At 40.9% G+C, this 26,431-nt stretch overlaps 1 protein-coding gene and 1 long non-coding RNA gene across 8 annotated transcripts in view; one reads left to right on the forward strand and one right to left on the reverse strand.

Annotated features, from left to right (window-relative positions):
• LOC107266914 (GAS2-like protein pickled eggs) overlaps positions 1-19,834 on the forward strand; it is a 37,477-nt gene extending 17,643 nt beyond the window's left edge. For 6 of the 7 annotated variants that reach the window (XM_025084007.1, XM_015737940.2, XM_015737939.2 and 3 more), the window contains 5 exons: positions 12,955-13,156; positions 13,282-13,366; positions 13,490-13,946; positions 14,222-14,651; positions 17,019-19,834. In XM_025084007.1, the coding sequence (XP_024939775.1) occupies positions 12,955-13,156; positions 13,282-13,366; positions 13,490-13,946; positions 14,222-14,651; positions 17,019-17,920 (2,076 nt within the window). In that variant the 3' untranslated portion in view covers positions 17,921-19,834. The remainder of the gene's footprint in view (positions 1-12,954; positions 13,157-13,281; positions 13,367-13,489; positions 13,947-14,221; positions 14,652-17,018) is intronic. The other variant, XM_025084009.1, reaches the window with a different exon arrangement.
• A 1,765-nt stretch (positions 19,835-21,599) lies between these two features.
• Positions 21,600-24,195, reverse strand: LOC107266575. The gene is made up of 4 exons (XR_001537444.2): positions 23,641-24,195; positions 23,369-23,538; positions 23,110-23,202; positions 21,600-23,014 (listed from the first exon to the last, which is right to left on the reverse strand). It is a non-coding gene; the product is annotated as an uncharacterized LOC107266575 (long non-coding RNA).
• Positions 24,196-26,431: the final 2,236 nt, after the last annotated feature.

Consider the following 26,431-nt stretch of genomic DNA (forward strand, 5'->3'; position numbering starts at 1 on the left):
TTTTGCTCTTGTATAGTAAGAAGAATAAGATATAATTACACACCAAACTGCTGCATAATTGTTTGATATAATGAAATTGCGGTATTAATATTACGAAAATATTTTCTACCAGTAATGTTGGCAGTAATAGAATGACTGCAAAGAAAATCCAGTGCCGTCTCTGGCCGTGGTAGCCATACGACACATGTGTGTTCCATGTTCATGAATGCATATAATTTCGTCCACAGCATGAAGTAATAACTTTAAAGAAATGGTTTCTAATAAAAATATGATTAGTATATCATAGAATATGTAGGAGAAAGTTTCTAGGAAACAAAATTTTTTAGATCTTTAAGGAACCCTTTTCTAATACGTCAATGTTCTAAAATGAAGTGCCGTAGCACATTTTACTGCGCCCGTTAAAGTAGTGCGTGTACAAATTTATGAAATCAAATATATGATCACTTTATTTACAGATGCGAATTAATAATAAAACTTAAACATTTATTTCACAAACATTTATTGCATCATCCGAAGATATTATTGTCCATTTGATTCGATATTAATTTCCACAGTACAATCTACCTTCAGGTAGTGCAATATTTCGGAATGATCCTGTATATAAATTCCTCGTATAATAATCTCAAAGAGTATCGATTGCTTTAGCATGCAATCATTGACGATTCAATTAATGAAAATCGACAGTATCGTTTTAATCGTAATGAAGACTAAGAAGAAAAATCAATTCGTCTAGACGCGTTCCATTCGTTCAATCGTATCCATGGTGAAACCCATAACCAGACACAATTCGTCTTCCTTCAGAGTTTAAGGAGTTCTCATGAGCGCGATAGAACCTCTATATAGCCTACTACAGAGAATAGCAGCACTTTGGTCGCAAGCGCCGAAAGCTCCGGGTATTGATCGGGCTTATGCCATTTCGCGTCAAGTTCAAGCGCAAAGTAACTCGGCAAAAGTCACAGTGGACTTTGTGCTCGTCCCAGACCTTGAACGTAATACTTTTTTTGTTGTTGTTGTTCCTTTCAATTAAATCCGATTTTCAACGAGGCGACCGATTCTTTTTTTCCTCTCACTTCGACACGCCTCGACAGTTATCGATCCCATCGTGATAACGGTCGATGCCGGGATCGGCCTTGTCCGATAAGCAAGGCCGCTATCGTACTACGACACAAATGTTTCTAGCATTGCGTACACGCCTTTATCGAGCAGCACGGTATAAGTAACTATGGCAAATCCGACATTGAATTGATATTAACGACCAACCCGATCTGTCTCGGCTTATGTTATTTGTTAAAATATTTTTTTTTCATTTATCATACATACTTCTGTCGCGGCTATTCGAAGAATTTGTATCGCGCACGATATTATAGCGCGATATGAATTTTCTCTATCGAGCCGCTTGTAGCTGCCTTGTAAATTCTCGCGGTTTCTCAAAATACTCGCGATGACTAACGCTATACGGTATTAATGTGAAATAGCGTGTGACTCAATAGTATTTCACTTGAGTCGATAAGAAAGACATTCTATATGGATTTTCACGTAGATATCTAGAATCCATTAGCATTGTGCAGCAGGTGTTATTTTTTGAAGTCTTGAACCAATTCTCGAATACTTTAATAAAATATCTCGCAACACGTGACTGTCGCGTGACTGATTGATTTGCTTGGCGATATCGAGTCGAAATGTCCGTAGATAAATACGACAGTTCGCCTCGAGACGGTATTTGACTTTTGACAATGTAAATTAATCAGACGCGAGCTGGAAGTTCGTCGATAGTGAATTACCGGTGTCATTGATCATTCGTATGATCCGTTTAACGCGATTGTAATCCATCAGGTAATTCCTTTTCTCTAATTGCCAGCCGATCGAATCCGTTCCAATCGATTGGACTTCTCACCGTCACGTGACTTCGCGAACGCGCAAACGTTTGTCTGTAAAGTGACGTGAAATTCTTTGAAAACTTGCCCGTAAGAGGGCAACTGATCGTTACGACTGTCAAAGTAATAGCTCGGTGACGCAAGGGATACGACGCGCCATCTTATCGTTTCGAAATATTGACAAGCCTACATTTTCTATGATCTTCGTGTATGTAGATACCAGAGCAGTCGTTTCCTACGATAAAAGTTCATTGCCGGAAATACATATATATATATATATTGGAAAATCAGATAACAAGGCCAAAAATAATTCAGACCCAAGACGAGAGTTTTCTGAATCACGTAAAACTTACAGCACGATCCGTCGATTGTGCAATCCAGTCCAAAGATAAAACCCGTAAGTCGTAACGCCGCTTAAGGAATTCTAATTGGTTGGCAAATTCGCACTACACTTTCCAGTCATAGTCGCGCGCCAATACGAATAGCAAACAGTATCAGCCAATGAGAATGTCTTATGTCCAGGGAGTAACTACTTATCAACCTACGATATATTATACATATACGCGATAACTGTCGACCTGTGGCTTTCGCGGTTGGCTTCGCATTTGTGGCGTACCGCTAGCAGTACGTCCACATACTAGAATCCCATGGCTAATATTCAATTTCGCGAAATAATTGAATGATCATTGGCTCGCTCGGTTGTACGCGAACATTATTGTCGCAACGATTTACGCGAATCGCCTGGTCTCGAGTTTTCCGGTAATTTCGTGAATATCGGTATCAGCAGGAGAAACACTTGAATATCGTAGACACTGATTCCTGGACTGTATGCCAGGAGCTGTATTATTATCAAGGTCGAGCAATCGGTAAAATCGAGAAGACTGCATTATTGGATAATCGTAATGACGTAAAACATAAGAAAATTACAGCCGTTCGAGGATTCATTGGTATCGTAGGTAATTAGAGAAAGTCAGGTATCTCCTCTTACCTGTGGATTTTTAATAAATTTCTACCGACGGTACGTCCGTCCTTGTCTTATTCGCGTAAGCTCGCATAAGTCCCTCTCTCTCTCTCTCACTCGCGGGCGGTATAGGAAACAACGAAATATCGAACGACTTTGACTCTACAGAGCGTCGACGGATAACTGTCAAATTTGAATTTGGCGCCACTCGTACCCGATCGCTCTTCATAAATGTACCCGTTTATTCAATGTAAATTGTAATGCTCAATCGATCGGTAAGCTGCCGTTTTAACCTTCCCCATTGTCTACGTGTAGCGCATTGTGCACGTGCTTTACACAGAGTCTGCTGCGGTGTTGCATTGTTCTCGTATTTCCTGCAGACACGTGCGGAATACGGGAACGGTCTTGCATCTAGCAGTAGCTGTTACCCGGTATTATTGAAAATGTCTATAAACCAGTTGGATCTTAATAGAATTATCAGTGATTGCTTCAGTGGCGATAGAAGAAGCCGAATCTGCTCGATCGTATACACGGACGAGACTACGTACCGATGTATATGCAGTGGATACAATATCATAACAAGTGCTGGAATTTTGTGTATGAAAAAAAATACCAAGAAAATAAAACTTTTACAGCTCTGCATACTATCCGATAAGAATTTATGCAGCATTAAAAATGGATTAATATGATAAAAGATAATGACGGATAGTATCAAACTCGAAGTATCTTTTACGCATGCGCAATCATGTAACAAAACTTTGTGCACAAGTTAAAATACATTACGGCATACCCAGAAAAATTTATTTGTCGCGATATCAGTGTTGTATATTATTGTTAAATTTATTGCTTGTTCATGTATTATTATTATTAATTAAAATTTATTAAAAAAAATTGGCTGTCAGCTTCAGCTTGATGGGATATACCGTGGTGCGTTCACAAAGAATAGAGGTTAAGAGCGATAATGAAGGTTACTTTTGAACGGTAATAAAAAAAAAAAAAGGATTGTTCCTTCTCATGGTGAGGATTACGCGCTCGACGTTCGCGCGTTGCCATAAATGGCAGTTCGCGGACTGACAGCGTGTTGGTTATTACGTACAATTAGCCCGTGAGTGCCCGGAGAAGGCTGCTCAGCCGTGCAAGGTCTGGCTGCGGTTTGAGTCTTAGCTAATCACTGTTTATCGAGAGAGAAATGGGTCAGAAATTTAATACCCAGCTGCCCCCACCTTGTGAATTGAGCTATAGTGCACAGGTCAATGGGTAACGTTCGTACATATGTATAAGACGTAGGTACCCTGTCGATAAGGGAGGCAGCTGTTTAATAAATGTCTGTTTTACAGCGCGCACAATCTTCGTGTTAATGAGTGTTGTTAAAATTGTTATCGGCAGCACACAGAGGTGTGCGCTGTTCCAATAATGAATACCAGGAAGTCATGATTTCGTTCGACGTATGAATATGCTAGATTAAACAGTGTATCGCCATTCCTATTGTGCTTTAATCGTGAGTGACCCTTACTGGTTGTGCCGCAGTGGTTATGTTCGACTTGGTACGTAATTGAAGCACAGGTTTTCTCCGAATGAAGAATGGGTCAATTGATTCTTTTCTTTTTATTGTTTTCACTTTAAATGGGGACGGCACTGGTTATTCTGGAATTGTGCTCTTCTTCGTAGAAAGCATTCAGGTTGTCCGCGTGCCAGGAAACGGAAGCGTGGCGCTTCGAGATTGCGGTCGCCTGGTGGCAATTATTCGAACTATACGCCGAGGGCTCAGCTCGCTTCTTTTCTAACCTATTTTAGCATCGTGGAATTTATCGAACTAGTTTCAGACGTAACGAGACCATTCTTAAGCTTGATTAAGTGTATAGAAATAGAAAATGGAGTAATCAGCGTTAATGCTCGGTCGGATGAAATGCGTCTTGTGCCTCAGTGGACATTGCTCGTCGGTAATTCTTGATTTTAGAATAGCATACGGTATTTTTGACGGCGCCAGAGACTTTCGGGTCGAACGGTGTCTCTCTCTCTTTTTCTCCTGTCTTTTACACCGTGTGAACGAGAAGTGGGTCAATTTCATTTTGAAGTACGTAACTTATATATATATTTTCCCTTAATTTCACGGGCAGGCAATAATTTATTATCATTGCTCGCAACTGTGTCAAGTGTTTTCTAAAAACCGTATTTTAGTATCTTAATAGGATATCTAGTATTGCATCTAGAGTCTCCCTAACCGCACGATCGATATATTTCCGGTATTTTTTTTTGTTATCCAACTTTCACCCAATTGAAATATTAAAATTTATAAAGCACTGAATAAATTAGCAATATACTTCAGTGGTAACGTTATCGATTAAAATGCAGGTTTGATAAATTTTTAACATCAAAGCTTTCTCTGTCAGTTTAGTTCCGCGAAGACTTGCATTTAATATGGGAGTTCGATCTTGTCTAAATATTAGGACGGTTATAGATGTATCTACTTACTCGTCAATTCGGGCCACCTTCTACTTTGGTACCTTCGATCGAAACGCATCTAGGTTATTCCAATAAAGTGCACTTCCCAGGCTTCTAAACACCGATGATTGTCACGAAGCATGGCATCCGGGTGCTCTGAACGGAAATTACAAGTACTCGCGAGGTGTCTCATACCTCGTGGCATTAGCAACGATGAACATTTTACAGGCTGAGTTACTGCTGTATTGGGTCTAAAATGGTAGCCTTTTTTTAAGTGAACGCTGCTCATTCAATTTATACACGTAAAATGCAATTTTGATTCTGTCTCAGTAACATTATTACAAAGTATACAAACGAGAATACTTGGAATTTACCACCAAGCAAAAAATCATACAGATCGAGTCAACGTTATTTTTAGATATACGTATAACGTAATTCGGAATATCTTGTTCGGTAAGGTTACGTTGTTGAAAGCACTGATAACAGGAATGACGCATCCTGTAATTTTTATATCTTGGCTTTTTTTTTCACCTAACGCTTTTTTTCTGTAGAGAATGCTCTTAAAAATTGTCAACGAATTGTGACGAACTTTCTCTCGTACGTCTGCATCGGAATAATAAAATTCCCATGCGTTATTGAAAATAAATGCTACGAACAGCTGAGCTGCGAGCTTGCGGGCCCGTTGCGTCGTATTGATTGCAGAGACGCCGGCGCCGGGACGCGCTGGGCAAAGCTTGCGCCGGAAGCCGCGAATTCGCATGGACTTGCGGGCGACGGGAGCGATTAAAACGCTCGTATTTAAAATCAGCCTTAAGCCTTTAAAATGTCTGAGCTGTCGCTCTCCGTGAATTTTCAAAGTACCGCGCACGCGAATTGTCCAGAGAGAAAAAAATGAAAAAAAAAAGAAAAACCCGAAAATCTCACTCGACAAGAATTTTTCGCAAATTCGCGAAATCTCCAAAAGGCGGAGCTCGGTGGGAACGTGACTTAAAGCCGAACCTTCTGGATTCCAGGGTGTCGCCGTTAGCTTCTTAAGCCGCGTGGCTCTCGGATGTAACGAAGGAGTACGTAGAGACCACGCTGACGTCACTCTTAGTGTCCGTATCGATTTTATTGGACAATTATAAATCATTGATTAAGTGGTCGTGGCTAATGGCGAATTTTATTGGAATCTAGAATAAAGGAAGTCATTGAAGTTAGCCAGGACTGTTTTATGAGCCAATCGATATTGTTGTTATTATTATACGCACATATAAGCACAGTAGATATAGACACGTGAAAATATAGAGCATAAACCGAGAGTATTATGATCGCGGGACAATGAGCCTCATTGTACCAACAGGAGCAATTGATGATCAATCATCGGTGGGAACAGCTGAATGAGAGTCATTAAGTTCTCACTCTCTCTCTATGTCCTCTCTGTCCGTGACTTTTTGTGTGCAGTGTACACATTTACCGAAGGATAATTGTTTTCGAGGAATATTTCACTCGTTTCGCCGACAGGCAATGACCGCTTGAATTTTCATAGGTCGTTTACGCGAATGAGGCGAAAGAGAAATTGTATCGTCAGGAAAATAAAATAATTTTACCCTACAGTATACCCCCGTACCAGTATCCCGGTACATTGGAACTTGAAAAAAGCCGAAAAGAAAACAATTAAAACTCGTTTGGCTCGGAGGCGGCAATTCACGGCTCCTTTGACCAAGGAACGATGCATCATCGCTCTAGTTAGGAGCTAAGAATTTTTTTCCTCTTTTTCTTCCTCTTTCCATTCTCTGCTCTATCCCGTACGAATCGCGCGCGAAGCACAATGAATAAATTAAGAGTCGAAGGAGGTTACTAATTAGGATCGGGTGCATTGATAAATTGCGGTGATTATTAAAAGTCGTTCAGCCTTCTAGAAGGAGTGGCACGCCTACGATCCTGTTCTTTCTCTTTTTCTCTCCTCGTCCCCTCCTTTCTGTCAATTTTATTTTTTTTTGTCATCGTTCCTTGTCGCGTCACACCTGATTCCCCGTTTCCTGGTTTTTGTTAATTTCAATTTACCGAAAGTCGTCGTTATAGTATTTGTCGCTGGATTACTTCCGTCTTGGAGACTCGCACGTTTCAGGATGGAGTATCGCACGCGTCGCTTAACTTGGGAATATTATAATTTTTCATTCGTCACTAACTCGACTTCCGTTTTTCTTATGAATTTCGAGTGAAGCTTGATGAAAAAAAAAAAATTTACAAACTTACGGACTCTAATTGACGACTAGTTTAACCGGAACTGGGCTAACGAGCCACCGGGGAAAATGTTACCGTGAAGGTAACGCAGGTGGACTAGCGCGGAAATAACGCTAGTTAAGAAGTCTCTCGTGTGACTGTACGTTTCCTTTGATTTCTTTTCGTACGCGTCTTTTTCATTTTTAATTTTAACCAGCCAACGCGTGCGCTTAATTATACATGTGCAAAGAGCGGGAAATATGAATTTTAAAGGGAACAACGTGTGATTGGTCGTGCGTTGGTTTTTTTGTATTTTGAATTTTTATGAAAGATCGGCTGGGAGGGAGAGGGGTGGAACTTTTTTATTCGTTACTTTTTTCCCTTCCTCTCTGTTGTTTTCATCATTTGAGCTTTCTAACGTTTAATTTATCGCGCGGCAAATTCACCCACATGGAAACTCGCACCGCGGAAGCTTCAGTCATTCCCACGAAACTGGCATGATAGTTTCACTTTTTTCTTCCGTTCTTCCATTCTTTTTATCTCGACTAATAAAAGGCTCTCCATTCGAATGAGAATAAGCCCGCTTCGCCGTTCCACTGACAACTGACTAATTAACGATCTTGCGAAATTAATACGCGATACGTAACTGCCCATTGTTGGCGTCAATTCACCGTTAAGGCGCCATCGATTTCGACACTTTGCCATACGTCATTTTTCAAATCTCTCGTCGCACGTGTTACGCATTCCAAGCTATGTAAAAAAAAAATTAATTTTTTTTCCACAAATATTTTCGAACTTCATAGCTGGCAGTTCTTGTTACAAATTATGAAGAAAAAAAATTCAAAATCCACATATGCATATTTCCTACCTCCATACGGATATTCACTATTTATAAGCGATACTCAAGCAGTACTAGCGGGTCGTGAAAATATTTTTTTTTTATTTGCACAAAATATCAAAGATCGACGCAGGCAACTACGCAGTGCACCTACCGGTAGATTTCAAATTGGTGTCACATCCGGTTTAATAAGCATACAATACCGGTGCGCGGATGTTGTACTTACGTAGTAATATACGTTGTACGTGCGTATAACGTTCGGAATTCTCGTAGCGCCGAGGTCTCTAGAACAATTAGAGCAATTAGCATGGTTAATTAGATACTAAGACCACTGCCATGAAAAGTCAAGAGTGCGAGGGGAGGAAGCAATGGAATGAAAGCTGATAATTAAAAAAAAAATTAGTCCAGAGATTGTGAAGGTACTGGGAAGAGAGAAAAAAAAATATATTAAAAACTCACGTAGTAGGTAAAAGAAAAAGGTAAAGGGGTCACGTCAAAGATGGCGGATCGAGGTTAAAAGTTGGGTCAATCCTCTGCTTCCCATGATCCTCCCATTTCGATCCTGGGAAGATCGATGGGCGAGATTAGTATCGAGATAGGGATCGGTCTCTCGTTCGGTCCCATCACTTTCTCCGTATAAATCCCGTCAAGTTTATCTTTTTCGCTGAATCGAGCGGACACGATCGACATTCTTCAATCGCGTTTGATTTAATGCAAAAAAAATAATGTCACTAAGGTGGTTTCGTGATGCGATACGAGATTGAAAAAAAGTGATGTCATTTTATAAGACCACTTTATCGCGTCATTTCACAAGGAAGGATAGTCAATCGTGATTCTCTGGCTACTACGCTAATCAAGGTCCTGCCTTTGCGAAACCTTCACTCACTCTCCGATTCTCATCGGGTATACATATTTTATCGGCCACTATATACCCAATGGTTAACCATAGATCAACATACTTATCTGTATTTATATAACGCGGGTTTTATACCTCGGAGCTCTAACCTTTAGCTAGAATGGATATCCCATAACGAGTTAACGATTAGTATGCTTCTGTGGGCGCACGACGCCATGCCTATTACAATATGAAAATTCTGAGAGAAAAAACGTATCTTGGCAAATAATTTATTCCGCAATTGCGCAATTCAGTCTTGCCGTTCAATGGAATATAAATTACGACGTGAAATAATATGCGTAAAAGTCAAAGTCAAGCGAGAGACTGTGCGACGTGTATGGTTGTTGTCTGGACTGTGGGTAATGTGTTTTTTAATTTTTTTTTTAACAATTTTAGATTTTTTATTACGCATTTATTGTGGTTTCAGTAGACTTGTTTGTCTAGGTACCTCTGGTTATCTCGGCTCGGGCGCTAGTCTAGGTTGGGTTACGTAAGCTCAGAACGGCCTTGCATTATAGCATCATAACCATTCATCCTGTACGCCGGTGGCACCGACGCCGCCGCCGTTCACCTGCAATGCGCCACGGCTGTTTGTCCTAACCCGTTTTCGCGATTTGACTCTGCCCGTAGTAGCGGCACAGCCGCAACTAGGACCACCTTCAGGAAATGCTAGATTAACCGCGGCAGTAAATTCGAACTGGGCGCAGGAGGCAATCGACTGGCGTAATAAGTATTTCTGATTGCCAGGCACGGCTCAAGGCATTGTCGATAGGATAGAATGTCATCTGTCTTTTGTTTTACGTCTACGTGGCTTCGTCCATCGTCTCAACGAAAAAGAGGCAAGTCGCGTTCTCGTCTCCTCGCGTGGGCGGTCGCTCCGATCTTAATTGCCATAATCGCTCAACTTTCTTAATGTCGCAACTCGATCTGCCGAACCCAACGTATACCTGATCTTATTAAATCATTAGATACACAAGGTGTAGCCCGTGGAGTTTTTCCTTTAATCTCTAGTCTTACCACGCCGGTTTCAGATTCTATTTTTTTAAATTTATTTTCCACAGCCTTCTAGATACCCTTGCTACGTGCTAATGCCTTCTAATTGAGTCGTGAATCGTGATCGACAAACGAGACCAGGTGATCCCGACTACTGACGGATTCGCGAATCGAGATGAAAGGCAACCCGGTACAAAGATGAAAGCTGATAGAGCGCACAAGCGTGGACAGCCCGTGACTTCTTGAGGGATCGATTGGTCTTTAGATCGAAAAAATTGCCCCGGGTCCGAACACCGATGACTCGTCTATTTCTTTCGATCGTAAACGTTATATATACGTATATACTATGTGTATAAAGTGGGAGTAATCGGTTAGAATTAGAATTACGTGGAACACTGAGTTCCTGCTTGCGGATTATGGATGACTCATCAGCCTAGAAGATCCCTACAATAGAAAATTGCGCGTTCGTTTATATGCGCTTGGACTTGTACGTGTTTACAATTAACGATTTCAATAAATTATTCGACCGTAACGATTTTGTTGATCGATAATTTTTTAATTATTACCAAACGCAAGCGAATCATCATTAAGCTCTTCTTTACCAATGGTACCACCTACGCTTGATTCGGGCACCGTCGGGATCTTTCGGGATTGAATCGATTTACGCACTTCGATTCTTCCTGTCGATAACGATCGTTAATACGATTCGATTCCCTCATCGGTCGAGACTGATTAAATATTTGGGACCATCGATCGTGACGTCGGTTCGTCGTCATTTGATGATACCCTTTTCGCATGTCAATTGCGGTCAGACGTATTGCATTGACTTTTTTTTTTTTTCATTTAATCCCATGACGTCTGCACGTTACCGATTTTCTTTGTTTTGATTGGCTCAGGATGTCGTTGGCGATTTTTGTATTTTCTACCTTGCGAAGTTATCGAATCGCAAGAATTGAAAAAGCCGGAGCTCGCCGAAGGCCAAAATTCGAAAGACACTCTCTGCAGAGAGTACGGTCGTTTCCCAATAGGTCTGACTGACTAAGGATTCGATTGATTTGCACCGCTTGTCCTTAATAAATTTCACTGGTATCCTGGAGCCGTAAAGGACAATACATGTGTCTATTCGTACGGGGACTCATTTCGATATTCGCAATCGATATCGATATCGATTTACACTCGTTGCCATTTATATCGACGATTTGCTTTGGTACGCAATCGATCCTATTAGGTCGATCGATCGATGATAAGATTCGAACGTGTTACGTGTCGCTTACCGATATATCCTGTTAATTGTGTACACCCTGTATATACCTACGTATATACGTATAGACAATTCGCATAGGCAGGATCATTAACAATTATGTGATTATTATTGAGGTTAATGATCTATGAGCTTAATGATTTTTGCGACAGGTCATGTTTATTAGTATTAGCGTTTTTTTTTTTCAATTATTATTACCTAAAGCCCCTTTCACGATATAGAAATTTCAGTCGAGAGGGACTGATCCGATTGAAACAGCCTGTAAAGGTCCCCATAAAAAATAAACGTTCTATTTTTGAATAGCGTGGAATTCTGGGCTGCGAAAAACATGGAAATTCCACCATAGGTTAATCGTGGTCGTTTTATCGGCGTGAGATTTTGAAGCGGTCATTTTTTATTTAATGGAACTTTATTTTTATCATTTTTGTTGTTCTTGTTTGCTCTAATCGACGATTTGAATTACGCGCCAGTAAGCGTTACTCGCAATACGTCTCTCGTTCGTACAACTTGCTAGGGACCGGTCGTACTTTTACTGTTATTTATGACTGCTTATTTACGCTTTAGGTTATTTATTTGTCGGCAATTGCCGACTAGTCACGAGCATACACGAGCGATTATTACAATATTGGAATTGATTTGTTCGACTAGGGATCTTTTAGTTGCTTGTCCTTTGTACGAGAGAGAGAGAGAGAGAGAGAGAGAGAGAGAGAGAGAGAGAGAGAGAGAAAGCTCTCTTATGCGCTTTCAATTTAATTGTCCGTTACTATCTTGAATGCAGTTTACATAGGGCATTTATGTGCACGCGCGCTTCGAGATTACATCGTTTTCAATATTGAACCGTTACGCCATTATTAATTGTTATTGACAGTTTAATTAAGCTCGATTAATAAAACCTCTGAAGTAGCAATGACAGCTGACGGTTACACCTGTCTGGTGCTGCGCTACTTTCTATACGGAATTTCATATGCATGTCAGTTATAATTTGCATCTGGAAAAATGATGGGATTTTATTTGGATTTTTTCTACAAAATTTTTTCACGGCCTTCTGGGTCATGCAAATATTTGCGATTGAAGTCTTTTGTAATGCCTCTTGAATTCATGAGGGTTTTCATTTGCTTTCTGACTTCTAATTGCAAAATAGATGGAACGAGACCAAATTTTGGTAGTTTCTTTTCACTTCGACCCATGTTCCGCAATGAGAAACCCAGTTTGATTGGAATTCTTTGTTAAGAAATTCTCAAAGTTGAATCTATCGCGCGGGAAAATTCGATATTATTGACAGGAGCGTGAAATTCCAAGGGTAATTAAAGCTAATATCGCTAACCGCAGAATACAGGTTCTCTCTCTGTGTACAGGGTGATACAAAGAAAAGGCATTAAAAGTATCGTGAGAGGTTTGCCAAGTCGATTAACACGGCAAAAGTCTTTAGACTTGGTCGATGACTCGTGACTTTTATTTTGATGATTTCCTTTGTCTGTCTTACAGGTCCGCGACCTGGTCGAGAGGTGCACCTGTCCCACGCAGTTTCCGATGATCCGCGTGTCCGAGGGAAAGTATCGAATCGGCGACACGAAAGTTCTCATTTTCGTGAGGATCCTCAGGAATCATGTGATGGTGCGCGTCGGAGGTGGCTGGGACACACTCAGCCATTATTTGGACAAACACGACCCCTGCCGTTGCCGAACTTGTAAGTCAGGATCGATAAGTCCAATGTTTTATCTGTGTCAAGAGTTTCTGTTACGTGAAAGGAATTCTTTTGGTATCCCCTTTCTTTGGCTCGCTGTGCCAACTTAAAGAAATTGTTGTTTTCAGCTCATCGCTCGACCATCTCGGCCAAGCTGATTCAGAAAGCAGGCGGCTCCTTCGATCTTGGTAGTGCGCAGGTGCACTATGAACGGTTGGTCAATATTTAAAAATTCAAAATAATATCGCAAAAGATTATTGAGTTGGAAAGAGGAAATTAATATTTTAAATGTTAACGAAGCTCGAGTTTAAGAACTCCTTGTAATCAAATGTTTAGATCACCTCCAAGGACGCGCAGGAGTTCAGCCTCCAGCGTGGGTTCCTGCGGCGGTGCTATTCAATCCCAGAGCCAACAACCACTGTCCCTACAGACATCCAGGAGCGTCTCCAATAACAGATCCCGATCACCCACGCCGCACCGTGCAAATCGTCAGCTGGGCGAAGATCTGAGGAAGAACACAAGCAATCGATCCAGAAGTCCAACTCCTCAGAGAAAGTTCTTGGGCAGTCCGGGACACAATGCCGTCGACCTGAGTAAACAGAGGTCCAGGTCCCCTACGCCAAAGACTGGAAATCTTCGATCACGTAGTCCTACTCCGAAGGTGGACCAATCCAGGTTCGGATGCACGGGTACACTGGACTCCACTAGGAAGGCGCTAAACGAGGAAATTCGCCAGGTCAAATACGACGGACGGTCGCAGATGTATCACAGCAGATACCAAGACAACTATCAGGTAACAAGTAATTACTATACAATAGTCCTAGAAAAAAAGAATTTCTTTTATGCTCCAATCATCCTGTCCAAATATGACGTGAACACTGAGTAACTCTTGTATCCGCAAAGAAAAGGAGAAAAAAGATAAAAAGTAGTTTCAAGCAGTATTACGTAAAAGCACGTGAATCACAGTCTCACGAAAGCTGGTAAATGCACCCACGCGAAATTGCCAACGGAGAGTCCTATAACCAGAAGACCCTCAATGTACTCACGAGTCCACTTCTCCCTGTCCAGGATCCCAAGAAGGACCTGCACCAAGAGATCCGTGCCAAGGTACCTCTGTCGGAAGAGTTCTCCAAGAGATACGTGGTGGAGGGTGGCGTGGCACGCCGTACAGTCGACAAGGACGACAGCCCTAGGTACGAGCCATCGATTTACAATTACAAGTGCCGAGAGGATTCCAGCAGTCGTAGCCCGACCCCGAGTCCACCGGCTATCAAGGAAGAGCCCTCGGAGGATTCAGAAAGTCCTGTAACGTTCGCCAAGGAGGCCCAATACGTAAAATCTCCTCAGGGCGACGGCGAACATTCGGACAATGGTAGCGAGGTATCGGATGAAGGATATCGAAGCCTTGGCGCAGTGCAGCCACCACCAGCAAACGGTACCAACCTTAATAATGGTACCGGTAGTACGCAGGGATCGCCTACGGTTGCTGACTGTCATAGTGAGTAGCTATTAGAACTGACGCCCAGCTCTGTACTCGATCCTAGTATATTTAATGATATTGCATCGGGTTAGGTTAGATTAAAAGGCGTTACGTGTCATGGCGAAATATTGAAAGTTTGAAAATGTCAATGCGGGAAAGCAGCTGTCGTAACACGTTCTATGATTTTTTTTAGTGCCTCTTCTACCCTCTTTTCTCTCATTGCAGTTCCAATACATCCGCGTACACGAGGGATCCGCCTTTATTACCTTTAGCTGTGCCTCCGAGACGATTAGAAATCACGATAAAATTCGCATCCCGCTGCGAAGAAAGTCGAAGACGGTGCGAAATATTTCGAGCAAACTAACCGACGTGGTGACTTAGCTGGTCGAGTCATTCGATTTAATAATGGAGAGCGAGCGCATTTACTTGACTACCTTCTCGAAGCTGCGCTATCTCGGCTTACGCGTTGCGCTCCGCGCATTTACCGTCTCGTTATATCCACATGTACTTGTACTGTACAGAGACAAGACATCTACAGAGGCTTTGGAGAGTTCATTATCTCGACTCTTGACGTATTATCGTTGGGATTCTATTAAGCACATACCGAAGACTATGTACACATAACCTAACCCCCTATCTAATATATACAGTATATAAATAATATATGGGTACTGAATAAGCAGTGCATTAAGTACAGCGTTAGAGTTATACGCAGAAACGATCATTACCCGGAGCAAGTCAAACGAATCGCAGCGCGCATAAGTAATATAACGTGTATTAGCTTTTTTATTGGAATTGACGTATGCTCAAATATTATTGAATTTACTCCGGAGGACTTTCTTTAAAATAATCTCTGCGCGTATCACTGGCTACTGTAAGGTACCTTTCGAGACTTTGCACTTTGCTGAAGTCTGAACGCTATTCCCATGCGATTAGTATATCTATGTATAGAATGAGTTTAACGCGTACAAAGTACTTTGAGTCGCTTACGAGTTTAACGCACATTACTTTCGGTTTCGTCTTTTTTTTTTTCTCTGCCACTGGTGTTTACCTCCCGTACCTGGTAGGCAGTTTTTACGAAAGTGCGACCATGGCTACTATGGAACTTTTATTTTACTCACGAATCGTGTACGATTTGCATTGCGTAAACCAGCGATCATCGATCATCGGGTCACGCACCATGAGCGAATCGGACGATGTGCTTCTACTCCTTAAGAAGCTGACGTTAAAGGGATTTATATAGTTTTCATGAAAGCTTCAACCTAGTCATGTACATTGTTGATCGGATCTGCTGATAAAATTAATGAAAATTGTATTTTTTTTTTCTTCGTGACACGTGGCGAATCCTCGAAGGCCTCTTTTGTAACGCGATGACGGACCTGATGATCTAGCCTGCTGGTCCAGTTCCCGTGGAAACTTTAGACCCGGGTCGTAGGTCATCTTGTTGCGAGTGTCCTCTCCTTGGACCACCCTGTAGAACATTAATATTCAAAGTGCACGTAGCACGTATGAAACTGAGAAGAGGTAGGGCTGACATTTAAGCGAGCGACCGACTGTGAAAGATCGCTCGGAGCGTGGGCGAAGCAACAACCTGTCCTCCGAACAATCGCCAGCAACATTTGATTCTCAATAACAACGCGGTGTCGTTGTGCAGGCGCAAAGTTAACGTGAAAAGTATTGCTGGAGCTGGATGTGTATACAATTATACATACGACGCCCTTGTTTCGGAGACATTGAAGTTTCTCAAGCATGTAGATATTTTGTCCTATCATTCCTTAAATGACGTGTAGAGTATGCCTGATATATTTTTTTTATTTAACATACAAGACAATGCCTCTATTCTTTCACCTTGACATCCATGGTGCAAGAGAAATAGGTGCATGGTAGTTTAGAATATTTTGTACTTTATTGTAGATCCTATGATATTTTGCGTTGCTGTAGTTATATGTTGTGATTAGTTAACAAAATCGAATGTTGTGTCATTGCTCGTACTTTTTTTTTTTGTACGGTACCCACTCGTTCTTTTCGGATGCTCGAGTATGTCTACCTACGCTTTATGCTAAGTGAGAGAGATTCGCGTATCGAACCGGGCCGGTCTGGACGAATTTGGCAAACTTCATTCTTTTTTACTAGTCGCAATTTACTACGGCTGGATAATAACTTTTGGACGATCGTGGGTGTAACGGTGATTTCGCCATTCGGTAAACACGCAGTTACCTACATGTGGCCCCGCGGGTCGTGGACTTTTGATTCGAGTCGGTCGCTTAATATGCGGGAAGATTATTGCTTAATATTTTTTTTTTTTATTTTTTTAAGTCTGTTTTGCGCGGCACTGGAATTTCATGGTTTTATGTATATTTATATGTATTTCTTCTTTTTTTACAGAGCAACCTACCAAAACGGATTTTGAAAGATCCTGCGTGGAGACAGAGAGCATCGAGACGGGTCTGAGAAAGACTAGGATTGGACCTTCCAGTCCATTGAGGGCGTCCCCTTCGAGGAGCGTGGCTTCCTCTTCCGGCGACAGAACACCCAGAGCCGGTTCCATCGTACGTGAGAGCAGCAATCTCTCACGAGCATCTTCAGGAAGTAGGACTCCCAGAGACGGTAATTCCAGTCCAGAAGGAAGTCCGTTGAAGCGTGGCGGTGGAAGGACCAGCTTGAGGAAACCTCCTACGGGAAGTCTGAGCAAAGCATCTGGAATGCCACGGCTGGCGCTAGGTCAAAATCAGACTTCGTCCGGTAGCAACACCTGGAACGGAAGACAAATTCGTCAGAGGCCTAGTATACAAGCTGACACTTTCTTAAATCCAGCCAGTCAAGCCACCAATACGAGTACTTCGTCAAGCTTCTCCAGGAGGAGTCCCGGCAGACAGAGCCTACCGCGTCCGTCGAATGGTAACGGGCCACAGTACGATAGGAACGGTCGCAGGATCAAGCCTTCAACTTCGCTACAGTCGTCGCCCACCAAGGTGGCAAACCCACTTCTGGAACAGATTCTCCAAAAGGTAGGACATCTTGAGGATGACAAGGAAGTTGTGCAGAAACTGCAGGACTTTTTAAAGGACTACCAAGGCACCGGCGCTCCAGGTAACGAGAGCGATCCGACCCTGGAATTCACCAGGGCCTGGATAGATGGCAACGGGATTGTCGTTCTACCCCAGGACGTCCAAGTCGTCGCCAGTCCTAGGAAGGATCCTAAGCCGGCCTCCGAACGCGGTGGATTCTCTAGGATACCAGCACCCGTGTACAAAAGGCCCATGTCCGTAGCGTCCGATAGTGTTTGAGTGAATCGTCATCTCATTGGGGATAATGAATGAATGAGTCGATAAAAAAAAAATTTAATAGAATGTGATCAATTTGTAAATTCCTGCTCACAAAGAATGAGAGAAAATCTTATACACTGTTTTTTCTATTCACGTGCAGATCGTGAAATCAGGATTTTGTGGAGTCCCTAGATCATCGAGGATTTTTTTATAGAATAATTAAAAAAGGATGTCATTCGCTGTACCAATAACATGGGACTGATTGCGAACAACTTTCTTTTTTTATTTTTCATAACGCATGGGTACGGGAACGATATCCTAGTGTTGTTCGAAATCGTCAGCTACTGTTCTTTAAAAATCCTCGATTGAAGATTCATTCGCGCGGTATAGGTTAGGTTAACGAAGATTGAGAGAAGGATGAAGATTACCGCGTTTTCGAGCTTTTCTTTAAAATCGGTCTTAAAAAGGTTGAATAGAAGAACGAGAGAGATTTCTGTCGAGTTCTACGTATGCATAGGTATGTTATTACACGTCTTGCGTTATATTAATGGCTTCCCGAATCAATTTGCTTCCCATGCGAGTTAATTGGACTTTTGGGTGTCGCCCGTTGAAAGGCTCCTTGAGTGAGTTGATTGCAATTAAGTGAATCGTTCGAATCGTATCGACGATTCTATTTAGAAATTATTTATTTATATAGTCTATCGGTTGTATTTATTAAAGACAATTTATTTACGTGTTGTTCGCGTCGTTTTCCGCGCTATTATTACATTCACACGTATAACCTCTGTACTGTGCTTGAACGATGTAACTGGAACATATGAGTACAATCTGTAGAAAAAATGGATAATGGATGCAATTTATAGAAAAAGACAGAAAATGTTTTTGAAAAAATGTATGCGGATCAAAAACGACACGAAAGTTAAAAAAAAGTCATAGCAAAAATTGTGGATCGAAACACTGGTGTACTATGGGAAAAAAAAATGTTGAGACCCCTAGTGTAGGGAGAACCCGATTAAAAGAATAGAGTAGGGAAAGTGGAAGAAAAAAAGAATAGCCGAACTTATCTCCGAACAGACTGCATAGATAGCGTATCATCAGATATATAAATACCATTCCAATATTTAAATGTTTTTATACCAAAAGTGACAGTAGATCCTTTTTGTACCAAGTGTCTTAGTAAGCAAATAAGATAATGCCCTATAGTTAAACGAGGGGAACCATTTATCGCTAAGGGTTATATTTTAGAATGTGAAATGATAGTGGATGAAGAAAAGAATAGAAAAAAGAGAAAAAGATACAAACAATAAGCAAAACCATATGGAAATTTCAATTCCTCATAGCGATGCGTTATATCGCGCTATAACAAATGGAAGGAAGAACCTGAAATATTTTTTAGTATTTAGAAACGAGTAAACCGTTTAGTTAAGGAATTGCGCGATATCGCGAGACGCGTCGTTGTTCTTTTTGGGGGGACTCGTTTGAAAATGTTATATTAATTTTTTTTCTCTTCTTTCGTTTCCTTCGTTTATGTTTTCACGAGTCCCGACAAAAACACCACACGCGTTTATTATACGTGCCGTTTTCGCCATGGGAATCGAGCACACAGAAATATCGAAGGACCGCCATCATGGGTCCACGAGCTTTTATATCCGTCTCTTTCGATAGGTGCATATGAAAATGGGCCCTAAAGAGTCCCAATAAAAAAATGGCCTTAAGTACGACCCAATAATACATAGTATAACGATTATCCTCAATGAGCCTAATCTAAAACTTCGAAAAATGCCTAACGAGCCAAGTCCTCGCTTGGTCGCTCGCTCGTAAATTTTTGTATTTCTTTGTTATTTTTGAAAAAAAGAAAAAAAATCGCTTGCGATTCACATGATTTTCATGGTTTGAAACCCGCTTTCGTTCCATTAATGTCACTCGCGCGTTTTCTGCCCTTTTTCGTATCGAACGGTCTTACTAGGTCAATAAATAATATTAATTATTACGATATCAATATTATATTATATATATATTATTATGATTATCATTGTCGAGGGAATTACGACAATTATAATTATACACAATGTTGCCTACGTTACGTTATTTTATCTACGACGACGAGTTGTAAAATGAAAAGAGTTTCATATTAAAAAAGGATTAAACGAATAAACGAGAAAAAAAAATACTTAATTCGTAATCTCATATTTGTTTTGACGAACCTTTTCAAATTATCCTACATTCTCCTCTATTATTTCCTGATGCCCCCCTAAAGCATCCCTATCAAATTTCCAACTTCATACAATACCCAAAGTTACCCTGCTGGTGTTTGTAGACCACTGGGCACGTAATTGACGCAAAAGAATGATCTAATCGAATAGCCTCTAATCAAATCTGATGAAACCATCTTGACCTCGTCCAAAAGTCTTGTCAAAACTCATCCGTCTCTATTATTATTACGAGTGCATCCTGTATGCGCAACAGACAAATATATACATAAACACATACGGTAGTTAAACGCAAGAGCATATTCTTTCAGCTAACCTAAGAGTCCTCAGCGAGGTCACGTGACACAGTCACGAGAAAAGCTTTAAGCATTTTCCAAGTGGTTGGGACACGAGTCGTAAAGATATTAAGTCCCTCTAGAAAATAAAAAAGGGACAGTTCTTGCGAAAGAGCATTCTCAATGGAACGAAGAAGAAGAAGTAAAAGCAAGGAGTAAATGAAAACAAAAAAGGAACGCAAGGTAGAGGAAACGCCAAGAGACGCCGATCGGTACGAAGAGAACGGAGAGTTGTTTTCGCGAGGCTTTTGCGACACAGTCGACTCGCCGCGTAGATAGAGAGTGAGGCCCATTATAAGGCCCCAATACTGTACGGGACTAGCGTCCTTGCCGGATATGGCGAGACGGCTCTCCTCTCGGAGCAACAACGGAATACACATCCGCGTGATACGCGTGTCTCGGAAGAGGCCTTTTTTAGAGTACTCATCAGAAGTACGTGCATTACACATTATAACATACTCACGTATTAGTGTGCTACCTTGTGTCATTAGATACGCAACCTCTCTGTGTATTTATATCTATGGCTATTATTATGGCTATATACGTATAGGATTCCAGGAAAAGAGTTTTCTAATTAGTACAAAGTGAGTCAAGAGTACTCCGCGTTCCTTCACCAAGATTTCCTATAGCGAAACCTTCGAGTCTTGTCCTCTGGTTTATTGCGAGATTATCTATTTCTTTTTTTAATCACCGAGACACGTTAATAGCCGTAACAATTATCTTGGGGCATCGATAGACGAAGAAATGTTGTTAGAAATTAATGCGGGAAGGATACCCGAGGTACCATGTATTTTTGAGTACACGCGCGTACAATATTTTCATTGTGCAGCATCTATGACTGGTCCACTTGGGTGAAAACGGGCTTCCGTGACCGATGTGAATGTGGCGCAAACGTCGAATTTCATTATATTAACCGTTTGTCGACTAATTGAGCGGTAAGGAGTTAGGATAGGACTTTCTGATTGGGCCTGAGGCCCTTTTCAATTCTTGTGGGCGGCACAGGTGCCTCTGGCCTCATCTGACTCTATGTTCGGTTCTGCCTACGCGTTTTACTTAAATTATCAGGGGCGGATTGTTATTGGGGAATCTTTGAAAGGGTTCCCTAGGGATAAAAGATATTTTGGGGATTTTTTAAAGTAAAAAAAACATTTGGACTACTTTGAATGCGTTTATTCGGACTTTATAACCTATAAGATTGTCATGCACTCTTGCCGATGCTACTGATCTGTTGTTTTCTCTCAAATTTATCCTAAGTAGTGTTATCGTCTAAGAAAGAAAGAAAAACATCAACTAAATAATGTCGGAGTTGAGTCTGCGATATTAAGGTGGGTTTTTATAGGTTAATTTAGGAAGGAAGTGCTCTGGCTTTTGTTAAAGTATACCGGTAATTTTTACTGCTACAGAAGTAAGTGAAATCGAAAGTGGAAGAATCAGACCGTTTAATGACGTGCGTAAACGACAATGGAAAGTCATCGCCGTTATGGAAAACGACTTTTAAACCGATAAACATCACGGTGTTTTCGACACGCGTGGCAATAAGTACCGCTAATGTCGCCAAATTATCTTATGCAATTTGATCAAGATTAAAAAAGAATACATAACCTTGTACCATCAATTTATACGGCCCTGCCCGTACCACCAGCCAGTAGTTAGCAGCGGAAACTAGTAGTATTTGCCTTCCGTCCAAACAGAATAGACGAGAGAGTTCGGGTTTAATTGAAAAAAATCTAAAAGGGACCATCAACAAACCTTTCCCTCAGAGGAATAAAACTTTCTAACGATAGATCCTCTAATAAGTCGCCGTTAAATTCCATTTGTATTAATCTCATCGATCGATTCAATGAGGTCAAGATTACGGTTTGATATTCAATGTAATCAATAGCACAAATTGCATAATATAAATTTCCAAATAATCATGCTACAGTCATTAAAAATTTTTAATCTATTACAACCAGACCAATTGTAGATTAAACATTTACATTCAATCTGAATTTAATGACTGAGACGATTGCTATACGATATTCTCGTGTGAAGGTTCTCAAAAAGTCCCAGCCTTTTTTAGCAATGTATGACAGAGTCATGAAGATGAACTTAACCTATGGCATACTGATTGTCCATGGTTGCCATATACAATAAATAATCCTGGTCCTTGCGTACAAGGCTGGTACAAGATCGCGAACACAGCCACCCACAAGGTATGACGAGGCTCGACCTTAGCTACCTCAGGCCACTGTTCCTCTATGTTAAATGTAAATACACATCCCAACAACGTTACAGCGTTAGGTCGAAATAAGCCTACTGAAGAAGCATGCAAGGTGTGTATATTTCACACTAATGAGGGGTTAATGTGACAGCCTGCAGCCTTGTCTTAAAACCAGAAGTCTCAAGCAGGAGGAGGAACTTCAGACTACAACTCAGACGCCTAGAAGAAAAAAAAACAAAGCAGCCTTCAGTGATCTCCACACCTCTTCCTTCAAGATTTTTCTTCTACTTTTTCTCATCCACTCTGTCTTCTTTTTAGCTTTGATTTTCCTTCACTTCCTCTCGCCTTTCACGTTCCTTCGGGTGCCCTAGATAAATCATATTACAATTTTTCGTTCGGTTCAACGCCTGCATTCTGCATTGTATACTTCTCATAATAATCTACAGGTCCACATGTACTTACCAAGTGAAACTTGACTATGGGAATTTATGTGCATCGAGTTCATTGAGTGTTTCTTATGGTGAAATTCAGTAGACACTACCTTATGCCACGTGTCTGAAAATGATTAATGTCAGAATCAAGAACGTGGCTTACCACCAGCGCGCAATTACGATCGAAACGAATAGCTGTGGTGGCTGAGCCAGTTTAAACGATTCGTAGAGTGTCGCTGCTGTGTCGGTAGGCTTGATGATTGACGGACAGAACAATGGCAGTAACGTACCAAGACGAGGCCAAGAATCTGCCCACGCACTGGATTAGATGATTTTTAGGTTAGTTTGTTATATATTCGCTTGGACTTCTCCGTCGCAACGAATTGAGGTGCGGCAATGCATTTTTATCCATGAAATTCCAGCGAATATTCCAAAACAAAGTCACCTGTTGCTCTTGTGGCTAATGACATAACAAGATAGTCGAAAAAGACACTTAGTCAGAACGTAAGAACTTTTCAGCATATTGTGTTATTTCTAGGTTAGGAATCTTCGTATGACTTACCTGATCTTTTGCAAACCTTTTAATCACGGACTTACGTGTAAATACATACAGTATACTGTGTGTTAAAGTTGATATGAATTTTCGTTAGTAGAACGATGTGACCATGTCAGAAGTTTAATTCCATTTTAACTCACGACGCTCGGCGCTGCATTCAGCCGCGATGTTATTAAATTCAAATATGGCAGTTGAGGGACGCACGCGTTCGCATAAACGTTCGACGCGTTATATTGCCGTACTGCCGGCGTATAATAATACCTAAAGGAAATGAGAATCGGAATGAGAAATACAGAGCGCGCGAACGAGACACGGAAGTTCAGAGCCTTGGCTTGGCCATTTTGAGAACTGGAGTCCTCGTGTCCGTATATGTCTATCTATGAGTGTAGCTTTTCGAGTGTTATTACTCATGAGTAAATTCGCGAGAATGTAAACGCCAGTTTATTCTAAATGGGGAAATATGTTCCATATATATCGTAACGTCGAATAAGATAGTTCAGGGAAATAGCAGCCTCTCCACGTCGTTTTAATTTACGTCTACATTGATATTCCATATCGCCACGGTATCCTTGACATTGAAAATATTATCTTCGCCTTGAGGTTAGAAATTATTACTCATAACTAAAATGGAGTTGTATCTATTTTACTTATACTTCGTTATTACTCTTAATGTAACATTATTATCATTTCTGGGTATACATTCGTATATCTTTCGACCAGAAATTAGCCAAGACATTGACATTACCGTGGCGTCTATTCTTAGACTGTGTATACTAATTATTCGTTTTACCCGGTGGCCTGGCATTTGCGACGGAATAAAAAGTACACGAGAATCGCGACCGCTTGAGGCCTCCGCACGCGGGTGCTTATAGTAGTGAGACTTGCCAGGATTTATTCTTGTTGCATTCGCCGCAGGTCGAAAGTTCGTGCGACCGCGGTTGATTATTTTCAGCCCCGGAACAACCACCATTGGGATTCCGTTTAGAGCTTGACTACTGCCTACGTATATTCTGTAATAAAGTCATTAGTAGTATAAAAAGTGTAAAAAGATAGTTACAACAATATTTTTTTATTCTATACAATATTAATTATTTAACCAACGTTTGCTTTGGGATCAGAATAATAATTTACACAGACAATATTGGCACGTGGCTATCACAGTATTACATAACCTATCTGATTTTAATCTCGACATAGAAACCAAATCAGATTCTTAATGTATTTATCTGTTCATTTTTGAGTGATAAAAAACGCTACTGATACGTTCAATGATTATTGAATAACGTCTCACTCATCCGTATGATTAATAGTTCAAAGGTGGCTATGGATATGTATCTGATCACGTGTACATTCGCCGCTGCTTTAGATGCCGAATATGTGTCTTTCACGGTTCGAAGGTTAGATTTTGATGGATGGTCGGGAATCTATGGAAACTTGCCTTGTGTTCTGTAGTAGGTACATGAACCTCTTGACTATCCTTGAAAATTGTATTCGCCAGTGTGGAAGTTTCGCTGCTGGTGAAGTCCTTGTGGTGAAGGAGTACAGTGCGAGAAGTAAAAAATAGAAGGCAAAAAATATGTCGACTCCTCGATAAATCTCGTACGTTTTTACGTGCAGGGAGTGTATCTTCTCGAACGGAATAAAGAGCGAAGGCAAAAATAAAAGGAAATAAAATTGGAGTATATCAAGAAGATGAAGGCGCCAGTATATACGAGTCCCAAAGCGTCTTCGACACACTCTTCGTCTCTCATGACACGATCTTGCGTTATTTCACAACAGAGGGCAGCACGATCGGCCCGCGTAAGAATCAAAAAGAAAGACCAGACACGTGGAACGCGTGTAGAATGAATCAAAAAGTAACAAAATAAAAAAATCGTGTCGAGGCGCCTCCAGTATTTTTAAAAGACGTCCAGACATCTCGGACTGTCACACGAGAAATGCGCAGGAACGCGGGACGACCGTTTCTTGAGGAACTATTCAAAATTTTCTCTGTATAAATCGACATTTTTTTTATTCAACGTAATTCATTCTCTTTTTTGATTGTTCATCAAAAGACTCAATGCAACCAAAATGGCTTCTCACAATGCAAGACTGTTTCCATTTCCAAGTGTGATTTTCTTTGATCAACCCTTTTTTTTTCTTTCCTTCCCTTATTCATCAACTGAATAGACTTCGTATAGCATATGGATGTATGTACCTACGCTTATTCACTACCGTTCACATTTTCATGCTTTAAACGTGACCGTTCCAAATAGGGCCATTAAAAATTTCCAGATTATATATATATATAAATAGTCCCAAGTGATCTGTGGGTGCAGGACTCAATAGAGCTGCACTTACTGCACCGGTGCAACCGGTACGTTTAAGGGCATACTTGACTTTTTCTCTTAGTAATTCTGACGCGTTTCGCCGCTGCATTATGGAGTAGACACGAATCCGATTGCGAATCGCTTTGCGAATCGTTAAGAGAATCGTGTGACATTTTTCTTGGCACTGACCGACAATAAATCATAAATGAATCCCACCCAAGAAGAGAACTCAATCCTCCCATTATAAATGCCTATGACACGCACGGTTATTGTTTCTGAATAAGTACTGAAATAAAAGATCTAAATAAGCAAAAAGATAAAGGTACGTACCACACCCAAGTTATAAGAATGACAATTAATAATCAGAGAATAATACTAAGAGCACTGCCACAACGTTATTACAAAATAAGCCAAAGGCAACCACATATGGGATCCATCTGAAGAGAAGATGGCAGATACAAAAAATAGAAAATAAAGATCCTGATAAA

This window comes from Cephus cinctus, unplaced genomic scaffold (genome assembly GCF_000341935.2).
Source record: "Cephus cinctus unplaced genomic scaffold, Ccin1 Ccin1_scaffold0330, whole genome shotgun sequence".
Lineage (NCBI taxonomy): Eukaryota > Metazoa > Arthropoda > Insecta > Hymenoptera > Cephidae > Cephus > Cephus cinctus.